The following is an 18,714-nucleotide window of genomic DNA, read 5'->3' on the forward strand; positions in this document are numbered from 1 at the left end:
ACACACCTTGTCCTTACCGCCCGGCCAATTTGGAACTGTTGACGACCATTGGATTGGCGGACTATTGGCAATCTCGGGTTTTGGGAGGATCGCTGAATACTTTTCCGCTGAGATTGGTGATGGAGACAACCCAAGGGCTCAACGTAGAGACTTCATGGTCAACTTCGAGAGAGACGTAGATTTAAACTTGCGGGAAGAAATGCATCCATGTGTCTACTCGCCTCCACCAAGTGGACAGCCGCACTATTCTTCTCCAAATGAGGTCTGGTTTGACGTTGTCTACCGAGAGCTAAGATCGAGGAACGCCGTTCCTCATGCTCCAAAAAGCTTCACTGTCTGGGATGGAATTTCAGTGCTTGTAGGTTGTGACCAGTGCCGTCAAGCTAGAGGCTGGATGGCTTGAATGATATTTTTAGTGGTTTATTATCGCGAAATATATGTCATGAGAACCATCGATGGCAATACTTGCGTGCTATGTTTCTATACAATAGCTATATGTGCAGGTATTGCTTTTGATTATAATGGCGCCCTTAGAATAACTACATAACACATGCCTCATATTCTCTCGTACATATATTATTAATGTAGGTATCACTCCTCCTTTGATACAGCCTATAGTGTATGTTTTTTGTGAAGTTTATAGATTCTACTAGAGCTAAACCGCCTTCTCGCCTTATTGTTGTACTCAAAAACTATATGGATGGAAAGGGTGAACATCCCGTCTTTTTGTTTTGCATTGTTTGCAACTTCGTCTCGCGTATTGAGGTTGTGGTTAAACGCGTCGCAATTTTCCAGGCAAAATCAATAACAACGTCGCAACTCTTTGATCTGAAGAGTCCCTGCACAGCCAGCAGAGTCAATGGATGCAGAATGGTGCAATAATGGGTCTTGTATCACGAGCACAATTGTTTAATATTTCGTGGTCGGCTCATCGCCTATCTCCGCTACATCATAGCAAAGACCATCGAGTTTTGATCGGCAATCAAGATGCATTGAAGACTTACGCAAAGCGCTTACACGATCTGCTCGCGGGTGACTTACTGCGTAGCATGCAAGTGAACTTGACAAAGAGTCTTGCTGATGATGCGCTTAGTAAAGCCGGGTCGTTGGTTGAAAGCCGATGGGAATTCATCACAACGCATGAGAGCATACAAGAAGGGAGCGACGATTCGTCGATTGAAATGAATGAATGCATGGGAATCTTTATTACACTCGACTATGAGCGCATCGGATACAGGGCTGCTCTTCTCGCAGGTCCTGATGGATATACGCCAGCATCCACAGACAGGAGACGCAAACAGTCTACTCATCTACCATTGTTGCTGACGCGTATGCCGACTGTACTAAGAAATACATTTATCGAGTTCCTATCTACTACCTTTGATTCATACTGTGCGACGTTGCATTTGCCGTCCGAATTTCTTTCCATGACGCTAGAGACGTCTATCTCCCGCTTAATGACGAGTGAGGACTCACAGCAGGCGTCAAATGCGACTCTTGAGCAGGTGTTGAAAGAAACGCAGTTGACTCTGTCATTTGGGCAGTTAGTTGCGCCATCACTGAAATCTCTTGACATAAGTCTACCTCGGGAAACATTATCAACATTTGCGCGCGGGGGACCCAACAACGACACCTCACTATTTCTATCATCCTTGTCTCAATACCTGGACAAACATCTTGCTATGAAAGTCAATCTCCAGGAAACAGGCAATGAGAGTTGTGAATCGAAAGATACACAGCATGTGTGGCTTAGCAAGGTCGCTACTGGAGCTTTTGTGCTGAGTGCTGAAGGAAGATTTAAACTGATTGACATTTCCAGCCGTCAAAGGGAGCCTCCAGAGGAGCAGACAGCAGTTCAAAAGTTAATTGATTTGGCAAATGAACAAATTTTACGATCACTCGTTCGGCGAGCAGCTGGCGATGATTTGATCACTTGACGACAAGTTGTGATGACATGAACCTTTTTTAACAGAGTCGGGAGATATTATTTTTGAGCCAACTACAAAAGACTCATCGAGCCCCAATCGGCCTAGATACAAGAAGCCTGATCTGACAATGAAAATCTACGTCCTGATAATGGCATATTCGAATGATTGAGATATTTCTTTCCACTGCATGGAAACCAGATAATGAATAAATGATAAAAACATATCACCTGTTTTTCGACGGCAAATAAAGAAATTTGCTTATATACAATATCTCGTTGATGCCAAAACACTACGTATTAACCATATAATACAGATATTGACGGTAGTCTTAAGGGCAATGAGGTTAATAATGCTCGCTAAGGGAACGGCTTCATGTCTTTAGTACGCCAAAAACTTATAGGAAGTCAACGGAAAATGTATCATACGAAAGCCTCTTGTAAGTCCTCGACTTCAGTCAGTCGTAAAGCTTCGTCCACGCTTGGGACAAAATGTGTTAGCCCACCGCACATCTCGACTATCCCGCTGCGTTCGAAAAGTTGAAAAACCGAGCCATTGAGAGAAGGAAGACGGCAAAAAAAGACACGAACTCCACGATTAACATAGTCCTCGACGATCTCGAGTAGGACCTGTGTCCCAGAAGCGTCGATGCCTGTAACCCCGTGAACATCGAAAATGACGTTCCTGTCACTTTCAACTGGTCTTACCCTGGGAAGCGCCGGATGGGCACGACTAGTTCCATACAGTTCTAATCGACGTAGACGACTTTTCAGATCTCCGGTATTTGCGAAAGTCAAAGGCTCAGGTATTTTGACGATCAGGCACCCTTCGATAAACTCGACTTTCTCAGGATACAACTCAGCATTTTCAAATTGGTCCGGTGTCCCCGAGACCTTGCCAAGAATCTGAATCCGTGGCTTGGTGGCATGTCGAATAACACGTAAAAGAGATAAACCACAGCCTAGGGCAATTCCCATCGTAATAGAATAGAAGATCGTTGATAGGAAAATTATAATCATTAGTACAAGCTCAGACCAGCCTCGAACCTGAATGAAGAAACGCAAATCATGTGGGCATTCTTCAACCAAAGAATAGGCGACCACTGATATCATTGCGCAAAGTACAGCTTTCTGCAGATGAGTCTTTAGCACGATTACATATAAGACACAGAGATATTAGAACTTACTGGAAGATAATAAAGATAATCCAAGAAGAAGACAACCACAATAAATGTGATGAGACTCAAAAAGATGCCGCTCATTTGCGTTCGTCCTCCTGCAGATGCGTTGAATTTACTTCTTCCGTAACCACCAAAAGCCGGAAGGGCTGTGAAAAGCCCGCCAGTAACATTAGCCACACCCAGTGCTACCATTTCCCGGTTTGCTGACACCGGTGCACTTTTGATGCCGTCACTAGTACCGTCACCCAAACCTTTAGCAGCAACTGAGGATTCAAAGAACCCTAATAGGGCAATTATGAAAGAAGTGCTGAGTGCAGACCGGATATGATGCATTTGGCTGGGAAGATACGGCCAATGAAACTGAAAGAGGCTCGAATCACTGCCCTCGCCTGGTTTGACGGCACCGAGGACTTCAAGGCCTTGCTTCTCCCACTCAAAATACCAAGTAAGGACAGCTGACATGATGACCACTAGTAATCGATCCGGGAAGTATACAAGTTGTGGAAGATGTTTCGCAAGCATCTTTTTGAGTGTTCTGAGGGAAGGATTAGCATAAAGGACTTTTATGGTAAACAGCAAGAGTCACACCTGAATATCATGATGATAGCGAAGCTAGAAAATGCGACAATTGTCGTAAGCGCATGTGCGTACTTGCCGTGATCGATGACAAACACAAGCTTCTCTACAGTACTAGCATGATTTACGCCACGCGCCATTTCCATCAATCCCATTTCTGGGATGAGCTGGTCGACGAAAATGACAACACCGATAGCTGTGATAAAACCTCGTAAGAAAGGTCGGCTGAGCACGTTATCCAAAAACCCAAGGCGGCTTATTCCAGCAATAAGAATGAATGCACCTGATAAACTAGTCACAATACCAACGACTTGAGCGTGCATCAGGAAGTCAGATTCACTGGAGTGTCCAGACTCAACCGTTGCTTTGACAACAGTTCCTACGAGAAGCGAACCTGCCGCTTCCGGCCCGACAAGAAGCTGCGTACTGCTACCGAGAAGTGCATATAGAAGTGGCTGTACGATAAAGGAATATAAGCCATTAATCGGTGGTGCATGGGCTAGGTTTGCCGACAAAGACAGTGCCATTGGAATATAAATAGACGATACAGTCAATGCTGCTACAAGGTCGCCTCGGAGAAAGTCCCATCGATACTGAGTGATCCAATTGACGAATGGAATATAGTAAGAGAGATACCTGCATCCTCATCAGTCATAAGGAGCTTAGTAATGTCATACGAATCGTAGGGTGCGGCGTACATTCTCCGACGATTCTTCAGGCCCATCTCCGTGATGAGCCTGTTGGTAACCGAGGTGCCATCCGTCACCGGTGTTTGCAGTCCAGAGACTAAGAATCCAGGAGTCCTAGAGCCCCAAAGGAAACTGCCTGCAACAGAGCTGGGTTCGTGCTCTTCAGGTTTCGGGGAGAAAGTTCCATGATTGCAGTCTCGTAGCCCACAAATGGATTGTCTCCGTTCGTAATCTTCTAGCAACCTAGACCTCTCGTTGGAAGCATCAGTCCCATTATGCTGGTGGGAGCCGTGAGGTTCGTTGGCAGGTAAAGGTTCCCTAGACGACGAGCCAGGGCTGAGGATATCGACGATGCGATCTCGCAAGGAAGGCGAGCCATCTGACTCTGACCGTGACGGTTGACTGTGGGACATTTCCTCCTCTATCAGATGCGCATATCTAAGGGTGTGTCGCTGTCATTGGGAAATATGAATAACTTGGACCTCGTCCGATAACAATTTGGAGATTTATCAGCATGGGCCATGCCCGGCGGGGCTTTGTATCCGGAGATATCGCCGGCAGCCAATAGGAAGGAGCACAATATAATCGTGTCTCATTTACACCACCACCGCTGTTTGTAGATGTGATTGGGTAAAGTATGAAAGAGTAAGAAGCCCAGATATTCAGCGCTAGCACGTAAAAGTCGTATTCGGCATCTGGGTCGTGCGGAGCATGGCACTTTCTAGGTGCCACAGAGGATAAGTCACGTGATATAGAGCGAGCCTTGGCGTGCACGTGACCGAGTGTGGGAGCCTGAGGCGACTAAGCCCTTTTGGGGATGTGCGCTCGCAGAATTTGGGCCGCCACAAAAAAAAGCAAGCTTTGTGTTCCTTCCAGGACAGACTCAGTCAGCCTCGACGTGAACACGACCGCCACGACTGCAAACAACTGAAAACTGCACCAATCTCTCTACAACAGTCCTGCAAGCCAGCACGCGTCTTTGAACGTCGACATATCCCGTCCTCTTTCTTCGCGTATTCCGTCCCCCGCCTTGTGAAGGCGCCACCCCGCCAAGATGTCGTTAACGAACTGTCGGTTCTACGAGGAGAAGTATCCCGAAGTGGATAGCTTTGTTATGGTCAATGTCAAACAAGTTCGTGCAGTCCAAATCTCTGGCGATAGGAAACCTGGCTTATGCGTCATTTTTAGATTGCCGAAATGGGTGCCTACGTGAAATTGCTGGAATACGATAACATCGATGGCATGATTCTGCTGTCCGAACTTTCGCGGAGACGTATTCGAAGCATTCAGAAGCTCATTCGAATCGGCCGAAATGAGGTTGTCGTCGTGCTTCGTGTGGATAAAGAAAAGGGTATGGAGAAGACATTCGGCGAGGCATCTGGAAGGATCGTGCCATTTATATGTACTAATTCTTATGTCTATGCTGTACAGGTTATATCGATCTTTCGAAGCGACGAGTGTCGGCCGAAGATGTTGTCAAGTGCGAGGAACGTTACAACAAGAGCAAATTGGTGCATTCGATTATGCGCCACGTCGCAGAAAAGACAAAGACCCCTATTGAGGAACTATACCAGACCATTGGGTGGCCCCTGAACCGCAACTTCGGCCACTCATACGATGCTTTCAAGCTATCTATCACGTAAAGACTCACCGTTACCACGTTTTACAAGGTTGCAAGGCTAATCCTCTCCCATAGCAACCCAGATGTGTGGAACGACGTTGCGTTCCCCAATCAGCTGGTCAAGGAGGAACTGCAAATGTATATCAGCAAGAAGCTTACCCCTGCTCCTACAAAAGTCCGTGCCGATGTCGACGTCACTTGCTTTGGTTACGACGGAATCGATGCGGTTAAAGATGCCCTTCGCGCAGCTGAAGAAAAGAACACCCCAGATACTCAGATCAAGGTCAAACTGGTGTCTCCTCCACTCTACGTTTTGACCTGCCAAACACTAGACAAGAACCTTGGTATCAAATTATTGGAGGAAGCCATTCAAAACATTGAGGCGAAGATCAAGGCGTCCGGCGGTGGACTAACTGTTAGAATGGCTCCAAAGGCGGTTACAGAACACGATGATGCCAAACTACAAGAGCTGATGGACAAGCGTGAGCGTGAAAATATGGAAGTTAGCGGTGATGAGAGCCAGTCCGAGAGTGATGAGGGCGTGCCAGAATAGAGGAGAGCACATAAATAGAAAAGTGTTATGTTTCAACTTGTGCCGGGTATTTTTATGGAAGCTGATTGACTCGATAACCCCCGGATGTTCTCTTACCGAGTAGGATGGTGCCTATCTGGCCGAATGTCGAGATCATTCTGGAAGCCTATCTTGAAAGCGCTCCAAGCACAGCACGAGGGTGTTGCGTTGCTGCTCGCAGAGAGATATTCCGTGGCAAGGGCTACATTGCTTCGATGCAGTTTCGAAGTAAGGCTTGCATACGGTTATTTGCTGCCATGCACCTAGCTCGCTCTATATCCTGTGCGTCTTTCGTGATAGCGGTTTGTTATAGCCAATGTGTATCTATACAGAAGAGGCCGTCGAGAGTTGACCTTAAAAAAGCAATGCAACAAAGAAAGTCCATAAAAACAAACATTTATGATACTGTTTTGATACTTTATCGCCTATATACGCTGTATGCCAAAAAATCTACCTCATCACTAACCAGGCTTTAGGGCTAGTTGCTACATGTACGTATTATAGTGATAGCCTTGGCAGCCCCACCAAGACCTTAGCTTCCCCCCCGACCTTCGAAGAGAGCCGGAGATGCTTCGGCTTCGGCTTCACTGCAGTCCAGACGCGTATTGTCAATTGGGCCCTAGCCTAGGTCTCGACCGTGAACAGAACCATGGGGGTTTGGAGATATCTCTTCGACAACCGGCCGCATAGTATCAATCGTGTGCGCGGAGAGCGGCGTCCATGTACGTCATCATTCCTTGAGCATGATCAATTGCTGACTGCCTCTAAACATAAACAGTACTGCCTGCGTACGCTAGCGAAGACATTCAGCCTGCACTACCTACGAAGGAGGTCACGAAAGTTGCACTCCGCCTCAAATATCAAATTGAGCAAGTCATTCCGTACGAGCTCCAGGAGGCTCTTATCAGCAGTCCCAATAGCAGCATCATAACAAAAGATGTCATCAAGACTGCAAAGGAAGCCGGTGGAGAGGAGTTTCGCGCCTGTGTTCTGTTCTGTCTCTTGATATGTGAGAAATGGTTCCATACTGAGGCCCTTGATGCTCTATGGGATTCCTCGCTCCTCGACTGCAGAGCTCTCGCTTGCCAGGTTATTGCCAAAAATATGTATGTGCCGAAGAGAAGCATGGTAATGGACATACCTTTATGTATTTGATACTAATCAATGTGGCTCAGAATTGAGACTGAGGAAGACCAAGAGTGGTTGCACAAGGAAGCCTTATTGAAACGCTACTCTATCCTCCACAAAGGCGAAATGACAACCCCGGCTAATGTGGTCGAGCGCGCAGTGGATATGCACACCTTGCGTGTCATAGGGTCATCAGGATATCAGAAGTGCGTCAGGAATTTATGGAGAGGATGGCTGGTTCAAGATGATCGGGATCCCTCGCAATTTATCGACTACGACAACAAGATAAATACGAGTTATTGGTCACACTTTGATCCAGACCGGATGAGAGTTCCCCTGTACCAGAATTCTCTTCTCATATTCTTCTCGCTCCTCTATCTGATCCTCTATACCTCTGTGATCAACTCTGTGAATCCCGATGGCGATATCGATATTGCCGAAGGCATTCTTTACACCATGACGCTGTCCTATCTATGCGACGAAGTGAGTAAAATCATGAAGATCGGTAGATATTATATCGGCTTCTGGAATGTTTTCAATTTCACACTTTTCACCCTGCTCGCGGTCTCATTCGTTCTGCGCATGGTTGCTCTGGCCCAGTCATCCGACGTTGATAATACCCAGCGCCGCTATTTCAACCAAATGAGCTATAACTTTTTAGCATTCACCGCCCCCATGTTTTGGATGCGCTTACTGTTGTTCCTCGACACTTTCCGTTTTTTCGGTGCTATGCTAGTCGTACTCAAGGTCATGATGAAAGAGAGCTTGATATTCTTCGCGTTGCTCTTTGTTGTCTTGGTAGGGTTTCTCCAGGGTTTCGTTGGCCTAAACAACACCGACCTTGCTGTCCCTGTCACTGGCAAAATCTTGAAAGGCATGGCCAATAGTGTCATGCAAAGCCCCGATTTTGATGCCTTTGAGGATTTTGCTCCGCCATTTGGCATGGTTCTGTACTATGTATTCAACTTCGTTGTGATGATTAGTAAGTGTAGTCTCTCTTAAACTTTTGAGCACATTGTCTCTAACAATTGACTTTAAAAAGTCCTGTTGAACATCCTCATTGCACTATATAACAGTTCATACGAGGATATTTCCGGAAATGCAGATGATGAATACATGGCATTGTTCTCGGCGAGGACGCTTCAGTACGTGCGCGCTCCAGATGAGAATGTCTTCATCCCACGTAAGCAACTCCCAACCCCTTAAGCAGTCATTCCGCCTTAGTATTAACAGTTGTGCTCCCCCCTTTTTCTATTCTAGCTCTCAACCTAATCGAAATACTCTTCCTCATCCTTCCATTTGAGTGGTGGATGTCAAACGAAAGTTACGAGCGCCTCAACGACGTAGTCATGTATATACTCTATTCCCCTTTGCTTCTGCTTACTGCGTATCTCGAAACCCGTGACGCACGGTGGATTCGATGGAACCGTCGCCATGGCGAGGCTGACGATACAGTGCTCCAAGAGTGGGAGGATCTGGCTAATGAGGTTGGATTCAATGGCTTCAACAGCGAAACTGACGAATGGGCCAAGACTGTTCAGAAGACGAAACCAAATGTTGATGTTTCTGCTACTCGTCTTGAGATCAGAGAGCTCAAGGAACAAGTCAAACTCCTCACTGAGTCTGTTAAGGCTCTGATGGAAGAGAGACAAAGATCTACCTAGTTACCTAGCTGAATGGCAAGCAGTTTCAGACAACCCAATGTTATCTTGTGATTTAGCAGTTACTGCGGGGAAAAAAATCTTGGTTGATAGTCATTATATAAATGGTTAAATATGCAATATTGCAAGAAAACAAAGATTACAAGCCTAACAAGCAACGCCTAGGAAATGCAATTCAGTTGCTGAAACAGAAAGGAAGCAATGAAGATACTAATAAAAAATATATACAAAACAAAACAGTGATCTAAACGAACGAAGCTTAAGCTCGGTGTGCCTGAACGCCAGAAAAACAATATTGGAGTAATAGGGAAATGCTCAATAGTGAACAAGCTAGTGAATAACACATAAAAATCAAGTATCGTTAATGACATAATAGTAGTAGTTTAGATAAAGGGGGGCCATCAACTTGCATTTATGTATGCTGATTGCCAGTATAAAGACTTTCAAAGTCAAGTTTTTTCAGGATCCCGTTGATTCGATCGATGTCTTTGCTGAGATCTTCAATATTGAGGGCCAAAGTGCTCACTTCGTCGAACTTGCGACGTCGGTTGGCATCGGCGATCATTTCCGAGACGAAGAATTTTTGTTCTTCTAAAACTATGAGTTGCTCTCGTAAAGCTTTCTCTTCGTCCTCGAGTGCTGAAATAGCGCTACTATTGTCGCTAGTGACGCTCTGACTACTTCCATTTGGTGTATTGTGGTTCCCATATTTAATCGATGCCAGAGCTGGGGTGTATGGTTTTGGTGTAGCAGTGTCCCCCGATGCAGAGGATCGGGAGCCATGAAGTGTTGGGCGACCATCTGGCGTAGCATGCTTCAAGATCTTAGGCAGACTTTTGAGCGGCAACATGTGAAGATGGAGAAAATTGCTGGCTTGTTGATAAATAGCTTTCTGCAGCTTTTTCTGAGTAGGTGACTCTGTTGGTAAGTCACGAATGCGACGAGCAGCCGTATCATATTGCGAAAATGAATCCATGAGTCTTTTTCGGACCTTCGAAGCTTCCGTAAGCTGTGACTGCGACGGCGGATTATTTGGATCTCTACGATAATGTCGATGAGCAGTTGCTTTCGGAGTGACCTATATGGAAAAGCAAGACTTACTGTAAAGCAGACAACAATTTTTGAAATCTCGGTAGTAGTAATCTAATTCCTCGTTCAAACTGAACGAGATTATCGTAGGCACGAGTGACAGGCGGCTTTTTGGATTTTTCCTCATCAAAGTCTCGGTGTTCAAAAAGCGTTGCTCTGCATTCTTTGCACAATCTAATATCGACGTTGATCTTGGAAGGCACAGACTTCTCGGTAGAGTTATGGCTCTCTAGCAAAAACATCAGTAAACCGCTTCAAATGAAGATGTTATGGGCTTGCTTACTTGATAACACTGTTAAACCGACATCGGCCGAGCAAGCAGTGGACTGGTCTGCACATACAACTCGACCGCAAGTCCTACAGTGATGTCTGCGGAAGGTGTAGTTTGTAAATTCCTGTTGACAAAAGGGACACCGAAGGACGCTTGCATCATCCTCCCAACTCACGATTGACTGCTCGATTTCCCGGCGCTGATCGCTTTGCCATCCGAGAGGCCATCGTTTACTTGCACCAGACTGTATCTGCTCCGCTGGCAAGTTGGCGAGAGCTTGTGTTAACCGAGTGAGTCTTTTCTCAAGTCTAGATACTTCCAAGAATGATTTGTCAATAGTTGGTTTCCTTAGTCGCGAAAAGTCTTCGGTGTGATCTCTTATGAGTCCTACAAATATGTCAGCATGGTTAAGTCTCTCGAAACAGATCGCTTCATCCACAGGGCTGCCTCACCGTTGTGGTCATTGTAGCCTTCTCTTGATTTGTAGCACGTTTCACAAACCCGACACCACAGACCTCTGACCGGCTCATGTTTTGCTGACCGGGATAGTTTCATTTGGTACATTGTATGTTCTTCACAAAAAAGCTCGCCGCATTTTCTGCAGTTAACACATCCGTTTGTGGATGTGAGTCTCTTCCCGCAGCTCGGTTCATAGCAAATATCATGTAGCCCTCGTGTCTGCCAGTGTTCGCGCGTCACAACTTCATCCGGGTCTGGTGTCTTGACCTCAGCAGGGGCGGTAGGATGTCGATTGATAGTGACAGAGGGGGGTTGCGAGTTCTCATTGGACTCGAAAACATCGAGTCCTTTAAGCTTCTGGTTGAGGACCGCAAGAGGTTGGAATCGCTTCGCTTTGTCCATCTGTGACTTGAACCAGTCCTTCACTTCATCCTGTCTGATTTCTTCCAAGTTCTGATGTGCATCGTCAAGATGTCTGCGGGCTCCGGTTAGTGAACCGTAGATGTGTAACGAGCGAATATCGAGTTCACCTATTCAATTGAAGCAAAGTTACCTGCAACTAATCAGCATATTGTCTGTCGACGCAGTATAATACCGCGAATATTGAAGACTAACCATCTCTTCATTGCATATCGGGCATGCCAATTGCGCTCCCGCAGCGGCAGGCGCGGCTGAGATCGATGTCTCGCCATTATCAAGGGAAATGCGCGACGTAATGTCTTGTACTTCGGGGGAGTACTGTGATGTAGATGCTTGCGAGTTTAGAGACAAGCTGCTGGCTGATGGCGACAGTCGGCTCTTGGGCTGCGGAGATGGAGTCGAGGTAGCTGGAGAGAGGTTCTTCCCACTTCCGAGGACGCGGCCTCCGCCCAGCACCCTCCGGGCCATGATCTAGTCAAGCATGAGCCGGTGTCTTGCTCATATGCAGGTTTCCAGAACTATATATCAAATAGGCTCCTGTCTGAGAGCCTAGCTCATGGTGTGGTGTGGTGAATGAAGCGCGATTGTCGCTGCCTGCCTGAGATTCTCGCGGATTGTGGCGGACGCTGGCCATGGCACGTGCGGGACTGTCCCCGCACGGCAAGCATCTAGCCTTTAATCTATCAACTAACTACATACCTTAATGACAGACAGTAGGCATAACTCTATGTATGCGTGGTACAATATATGTGTGGGATATAAATATATAGCTCTATATAGACTCAACGGTGTACCTAACTGCGGCTGGTGTCTGTTTCTCGTTCTTTGGAGTGAATGTCCCAATCCGTCGGTTCAGCTCGCTCAGCTCGTCCTTCGATGGCCCGGACGTGAGCGGCTTAAGCAATGCTCCGCTGCTGACTCCTTGCCAAGAATCAGAAGGACGCCTGCCGCTGCTTCGGCTACGACTGCGGTTGGGTGTCTGGGGTTCACTGGGTGGCATGCTCTTGAGACGAGACCTATAGGTTGCATAGTCAATGTCGATGCCACCTTCGCCGTCGTAGTCATAGTTCTCGTCAACCAGCTTCTCATATTCAAAATCTGGGAATATCTGCGGGCCAAAAGTGTTGATGACGTTGACAACTTGAGCCACCAGCGCTCGACGTTGGTTGCGTAGCTTGATTAATGCGGATGAGGAGCTCGGGTTTAACGCAATGAACAGCGGCGGCAAAGATTTGAAGATGTCCATACCAATCTCACCAATGCGAAGACCCGCAAAGCTGACTGCTATCATGAGGCCAAAAAAGAATATAGCAAAAACCCGCAGTGGGACGCTGTCCGGAACGTATACTCGAGCGTTCATCCACCATGGGACAAGAGAAGAGTAGTGGCCGTCGTGTCGACAATAGTGTAACCAGTACGTAACAACCACAGTGTACCACGTGTATAACGTGGGTGCAAGTCCCATTGTCACGAGTATTTTCCAACTTCCAACAACGTCGCGGCCATCCATTTTGACGGATGAATTGGCGAGTGCTTTGCGCTGTTTGGAATGAGAGATAACCCGCGCAGTGACAAACACAGGCCAGAATAGAGCTAGGGACGGCAAAGTCGCCAGAGTCAATGCAAGCAGTTCCCCAACACGATACACTAGTGTAAGAAATACGAGCCACCATGGTCGACGCCGAACATTGCCCCATTCTACTTGATGATCTTGTATGCCCAGAGCTTTGCGCTGGCGGCTATAAGCCTTTATAGCTTTGGATAATTGAATGACCTTTGGTTCTTTTTTGAATTGGGTATAACCTTTCATAAGGCGCCTGTTGAGTTCAATGACGACAGGAAGGGGTAGTTTCATCCGTAATGGCTTATATAGTCTCCTCGTAGCCTGAATAAGCATCAGCGTCTCTCGGTCAGGGGCTTGCTGCGTGACTGAATCTAATGCCTCCTGTATCGTCTCAAGGAGAGATCCGACTGCATTGCGTTTAGAATTTCCGCCAAGTTTGAAAGCGGCAACCTGATCCGGATGAACTTCTACCGGTGGGCCCAGCTCTATGACAGCACGCGAGCGAAATTTATTGGGATGAAAGTAGTTCAGTCCACATGGAATGATAGACAAGCCACAGTCAGGCGAGCGGGCCAACGTCCCAAGAGCAATGATAGCAGCACCGGCTTTCAGGGGTAGCAACCGTGGACGATCATGGCTACCGCCTTCAGGAAAGATGCCAATACAACCACCCGATTCCAGTCCTCGATATACAGCGTCAAACATCTGACTCTGGTCTATGTGGGGCGCCACTTTGAATGAAGTTCCTGTTTGAATACTTTCGTACAACGGGTGATCGCGGGGGAATTTTTTGAAGGGTGCTCTGATACGAAGTTCTTGAGGACCAATGATCTCGGCTATCGCCTGTTGTTCGGGAGGGTCCTGGTTCACTTTAGGCAAGATAATAGTGCCTCTTTCCATGAACATGGGATCAGTGAAATTGGTCCCTTTCCCACGGACAAGAGTCGGATCACTGTCGGGATACGGTAAGAAGATAGTGCCCTCTCCCGGTTTGATGTTGTCCATAGCACGGTTGACTGGAAGCGCACCCATTTGTGCTGCCATTGTCCCGATGTACGGCTCCCTCATTGATTTCTCGGCGATTAAAAAGGATATTCGTCGTCCAGCATAACGTTTCAGGATGCGCATCAGAACGATCGAATCGACAAATTGATTGGCATGGGGTGCTGCCACGATAATGACAGGGCCCTTTTTAGGAATGCGCCATGCTCCAGGTGCGTACACTTCCCGAAAGAAGATGTTCAAGCAAAAGCGAAATATGATAAGAAGCGTGTCGTAGATCCATGGTACCAGATGCTGGCCGCTCGATGCCGCCTTGTGTGCCATTTTCCGAGGTACCAAGCCCCTCGCACAAAAAGAGACTGGATCAATTCACTTTCGTAGGCCGAGTGCGCACAGAGTCGCGGCAATTCGATAAATCCCAGGATGGAGTAAAATCAAATAGCTAAAGAGAGTAAACTGATCGAAGCTTCTGGAGAGAAAATCGTTGGGGAGAAGGTTGAGCCTTTCCGGTTCAGGCCGGAAGCGGAGAGGCTGAGCAGCTAGAAAGGCGGTCGTGGCTGCCGCTATTCCTCTACGCTCACCACCTAGAACAAGCAAACTATTAGTTTCAATACTTTCAAGATTCGCCATGTCATGTATAGCTGCATCACTCCCGATGTCAAGCCACCATAGATGCTCCAATCCAAGTTACCATAAGATGCAGAGCCACGCCAGAAGGAAAGAAAGTCTCATAAGTTCAGGGGAATGTAGCAGATCACCTAAAGCCCATTCGGTGCGTCGTCTTCAGCTTCCTGTAAGGTGTTGAGTTTGAGGAGATTGGGACAGTCCGTAGTGGAAGGACGAGAAAGAGCCAGGGCGTCGGAACCGGGGACAAGATTTGTTCCGTGTCCGTATACGTACTTCTATTAATAGTTTCTAAATAGTAACTAACGAACGAAACACCAAGAGTCTAAGTAACTATTCAGTACGTGCTAGATCCAACATTAAGCCTTACATTCGTCTACATCATTGGTTAGTGGTTGCTGCAATGCTCTCGGACTCTGTGGGGCTGAATCCTCCTGTGTTTACTCGGTGTCTTCTCGTTTCTCTTCCATTTCTCGTTTCTCTTCCAGTTTTCGCTTCTCTTCGTTTTCTCGAGGCTCAACATAGACAAACAACCTGAGGCATGAGGCACCTGGGCCACCTCTTGCATAGTCTTTGTCTTTTTGGTACATTGGTGACGGCCGTTTGCTATTATCCCAATGGCTACAGTGAGGCGAGCTCCCAATATCAGCCATGTTCAAACATTACAACGAGCATGTGCTGTGCTACCAACCGCACAAATCCCCCAGGAGGCAATTCCTCATACGGCGCCTCGGCAGACGTATGTCTAGACAGCGGGCTTTGTGAAAACAGTTGGGTATATACAGCGACTAATGGTTCAACGATTGAAACCACCGTGTATTACCGAGATCAATGTACGAGTACCAACTGGACAGACGGAGGATGTCTGAATATTTGTACAGCTGAAACGGTAGGTTCAGATCAGAAAGTCACGGCCCTCCCGTATACATACTCATACGTGGGTGTATTGACAGTCTACTCTGGCTTCAGGATCCAACCAATGGCAACTCAAAGTCTGATACCCAAGTTACACCGTGCGATGGAACGGCAAACTCGACCACTTGGTGCTGCGGTAACTCTACCAGTTGCTGTGGTACTTCAGATGCTGTAACAATAGCCCCAACACTAAGTGGATACACATCCTCCACGACCAGCAGTTCGACTTCATCTGCAACGGTGAGCCCAACTACAACAGCCTCTGCCTCTTCCTTGCCCTCTGCTACATCCGGACTTTCAGCTGGCGCAAAGGCTGGAATCGGCGTTGGTGTTGCCGTAGGGGCTATTGCCATAATATTTGCTGCGTTTCTATTCTGGCGGAGACGAGCGGCGTATCGAGGTCTACAAAATAATTCTGGGCCAGCGCTTCCATTGTCAAAGACCGGAAGTGTGAAAGAGCCACAGGAGGCCGACTCTAATGTCTATCATGAAATGGACACTCGCGCCCCGATATTCGAGTTGCCTGGTGAGCCAGTCACCGCGCCGAAGCCCTAGGCCGCGTTTAGATAGCGTTGATGTAAATAATTCCCTTCAGGATTGCACATAATATTATTGTTAATTGTTGTTGTTAGTCATGCTTTCGAGAGATCCGGATATCATGCAAACAAGTGGGGGATGCAATGAATCTTAGGCGGACACGTCAACAAGCCAGCCAACCAAGGCGGTCAGACTTGTCAGCGAAAAAGAGCCTCAATTGCCAGCAACGCCCGCCCTCATCTCACGCTCGCAGCATTTTCAGCTTACTTTTTTGTATTTCTGTGATATTTATTCTATTGCTCAATGTCTTTCCTGTGCTTCAATGATTTGGATTACCTGAAAATGTTTTGTCCCTAGGAGAAACACCCCGCATGATACTAGCTAGGTATTGAGTGCAACCGCAAGTATGGACTTGCAGGTGCGCCGCATTATCAGCTTCACGGAGGACGTCGCTGTTGGGCTGAGGCCGTTCCGCGAAAGGCTTCCTGAGTACAGCGCAGAAATAACCAACGTGATTGCCGACCTCTATGCCATTAGTGCAACTCTCACAAGCCTAGAGGGCCTTGCCCGCCAGTTCCCTCGCAACTATGGACATGTCATCAAACCAGACCTTGAACGGACACTGGCCAGCTTGCGATATACTCTTAATGAGATTATAAGTTCCTTTGGGAGGATTGATGGGAGACCAACAGCGGACAACTATCGACGCGTATGGCACGATCTTGACTCGTACTTCCACGAAGAAGATGGATATTCGCTGAAAAGGCGGTTGACTAAATACAAACTTTTCCTGCAAGAGTTGCAAGATGTCATGCAAAAGTATACTTCAAACCGGCTTCTAATTGCTTACTTGCTCATCAATTTTCTCATGCTAACATTTCCCATCGTCGGCCCCCGTAGTAAACGTGTAGATGCTCACTTCATGGCCGAATTGCGGAAGAACATCCTGAGGCTCCTCGAAGAACAGGATAGTCGATTTACCGCGCATCTAGCTAGCCTCTCGCTCAGTCCAACAGGTTCCTCTATGAACAGTAGCATCGTTTCGGGAAGCTCGCAGGAAGGTCATGGCGTTGGAAAGCGTCGATCATATGAACGAGCAAGACCAGGTTTTCGGCCTCACCCAGCTCCATTGCATTCACCGGCATCATCCCATGAAGGTCCTCCTCCATGGGTTCCTGAGGTGCCAGTCTCGCCAATCTCGACGTCTACAACCACCCAGTCCAACATATCATCGGCTATTCTAAATGACCACTGGGCCAAGGACGTTTTTGCCTACAAAGGTCCAGGCATTAAATTTCGTGTCCGTGGAGAAAGGTGAAGGATAGCTGATCCATACTCCAGACCATCAAAGAAAACTAACGGCAAAAATAGTTCCAAATGTCTTGGAGAAGAAGTGCAACCAGATATCAAGGATTGGCTTGACAAGGAAGGGTTTGACGAGGTAGCATATCTGTATGACTTTGTTCGGCGCAAACGAATGATTTTTGGGTGGCTGGCTGACCAACACTTCATAGGCCATTTGACGAAAACCAAGGGTCCGCTATCTCGGTCTTCTTCTATGTTAGAGAAGGCGATAACCGGGTGCGGATTTTGTGTAAGTCCCGGAGGAACAGACGGTCAGCCAAATACTACTGTCTTCCTCTCAATCTGCTGGAAGTGAGACGACTGGGTCCTTCTTTACAACTCTGTCGTCGACGACGTTCTGGAACAGAGCTTGTACCGTGGTTGAGTTTACAATTTCAGACTATGGAGAGTCAGTGATTGATAGAATTTCATGCCAGTTTCCATATTAGCTAACAGGATATCAGAAATGGTGTCGTTCTTTTGCACCTTCCTTGCTCTTCGGTCCCAAGATAATCATCGGCCAGTGCAAGACATTCGTGACTTTGATCTCGCAGCTGAGGAAGAGATGTTTGGCGGGTGAGTTTACATATCTTTCCTCCCTCTGAGGGTAACCTGCTCATAAGTCTACGTTTACAGTCCTATAATAGATGACAATCACATGCATGCATTGCGTATATACCGCGACCGAGTTTCCGGTGCTATTCGCCTACAGGCATCTATACACGAAGGCAGCATGAAAAGGTGATTTGAATCAATCCATTATCCATCGTATCTTTCCTCCACTGACATTGCTCATTAGAACACCAGTATGGACAGCTTTCATTACCGGCTATATTGATTCCTCCTACTGGATCCGTCGGAATAATAGCAAAGTGTTTTTGCGCGAGCTGCACCGAGTCATTTTTTCTCCCGAATACAGGCCTTCTAGGACCTCTCGTGGAGAACACGTTCTGCAATTTACTTCCGAAAGTGGTGTGTAGTTTGATATCTTTCCGATCTATGTTCTTCCGAGTGCATTGAACTGCGACTAACGCGCTTTGCCATTGCCAAAGATGCCAAGGGTTTCATCGACGTGATTAACCAACTTTCTTTAACCGATTAACCAGAGGGGAAAGCACTGACGCAGATATCTGAAAAA

The 18,714-nt window shown here is 47.1% G+C and overlaps 8 protein-coding genes across 8 annotated transcripts; 5 read left to right on the forward strand and 3 right to left on the reverse strand.

Annotated features, from left to right (window-relative positions):
• Positions 1–881: 881 nt before the first annotated feature.
• On the forward strand, positions 882–1,937 carry UA08_01713 (hypothetical protein; the record flags this gene model as incomplete). Its single annotated transcript, XM_020261407.1, has 1 exon — positions 882–1,937. The coding sequence occupies one exon, from the start codon at positions 882–884 to the stop codon at positions 1,935–1,937; it is 1,056 nt and encodes a 351-aa protein (XP_020123414.1).
• A 410-nt stretch (positions 1,938–2,347) lies between these two features.
• UA08_01714 (hypothetical protein) lies at positions 2,348–4,783 on the reverse strand (the record flags this gene model as incomplete). Its single annotated transcript, XM_020261408.1, has 4 exons — positions 2,348–3,055; positions 3,112–3,640; positions 3,694–4,317; positions 4,380–4,783. The coding sequence occupies 4 exons, from the start codon at positions 4,781–4,783 to the stop codon at positions 2,348–2,350; spliced, it is 2,265 nt and encodes a 754-aa protein (XP_020123419.1).
• Positions 4,784–5,424: 641 nt separating this feature from the next.
• Positions 5,425–6,544, forward strand: UA08_01715 (Eukaryotic translation initiation factor 2 subunit alpha; the record flags this gene model as incomplete). Its single annotated transcript, XM_020261409.1, has 4 exons — positions 5,425–5,502; positions 5,559–5,721; positions 5,802–6,009; positions 6,067–6,544. 4 exons carry the CDS (start codon positions 5,425–5,427, stop codon positions 6,542–6,544), a joined length of 927 nt encoding a protein of 308 aa, XP_020123420.1.
• Positions 6,545–7,211: 667 nt separating this feature from the next.
• Positions 7,212–9,354, forward strand: UA08_01716 (hypothetical protein; the record flags this gene model as incomplete). Its single annotated transcript, XM_020261410.1, has 5 exons — positions 7,212–7,284; positions 7,341–7,668; positions 7,738–8,672; positions 8,733–8,873; positions 8,951–9,354. 5 exons carry the CDS (start codon positions 7,212–7,214, stop codon positions 9,352–9,354), a joined length of 1,881 nt encoding a protein of 626 aa, XP_020123417.1.
• A 409-nt stretch (positions 9,355–9,763) lies between these two features.
• Positions 9,764–12,058, reverse strand: UA08_01717 (hypothetical protein; the record flags this gene model as incomplete). The annotated part of the gene is made up of 6 exons (XM_020261411.1): positions 9,764–10,391; positions 10,453–10,669; positions 10,724–11,098; positions 11,227–11,645; positions 11,701–11,723; positions 11,786–12,058. The coding sequence occupies 6 exons, from the start codon at positions 12,056–12,058 to the stop codon at positions 9,764–9,766; spliced, it is 1,935 nt and encodes a 644-aa protein (XP_020123418.1).
• Positions 12,059–12,362: 304 nt separating this feature from the next.
• Positions 12,363–14,480, reverse strand: UA08_01718 (hypothetical protein; the record flags this gene model as incomplete). The annotated part of the gene is made up of 1 exon (XM_020261412.1): positions 12,363–14,480. One exon carries the CDS (start codon positions 14,478–14,480, stop codon positions 12,363–12,365), a length of 2,118 nt encoding a protein of 705 aa, XP_020123411.1.
• A 951-nt stretch (positions 14,481–15,431) lies between these two features.
• On the forward strand, positions 15,432–16,250 carry UA08_01719 (hypothetical protein; the record flags this gene model as incomplete). The annotated part of the gene is made up of 3 exons (XM_020261414.1): positions 15,432–15,519; positions 15,662–15,669; positions 15,750–16,250. The coding sequence occupies 3 exons, from the start codon at positions 15,432–15,434 to the stop codon at positions 16,248–16,250; spliced, it is 597 nt and encodes a 198-aa protein (XP_020123412.1).
• A 388-nt stretch (positions 16,251–16,638) lies between these two features.
• On the forward strand, positions 16,639–18,556 carry UA08_01720 (hypothetical protein; the record flags this gene model as incomplete). The annotated part of the gene is made up of 6 exons (XM_020261415.1): positions 16,639–17,546; positions 17,604–17,684; positions 17,747–17,826; positions 18,026–18,152; positions 18,213–18,317; positions 18,376–18,556. The coding sequence occupies 6 exons, from the start codon at positions 16,639–16,641 to the stop codon at positions 18,554–18,556; spliced, it is 1,482 nt and encodes a 493-aa protein (XP_020122975.1).
• Between the last annotated feature and the right edge of the window lie 158 nt (positions 18,557–18,714).

The sequence above is a fragment of the Talaromyces atroroseus genome, assembly GCF_001907595.1.
Source record: "Talaromyces atroroseus strain IBT 11181 chromosome Unknown scaffold_1, whole genome shotgun sequence".
In the NCBI taxonomy this organism is placed as follows: domain Eukaryota; kingdom Fungi; phylum Ascomycota; class Eurotiomycetes; order Eurotiales; family Trichocomaceae; genus Talaromyces; species Talaromyces atroroseus.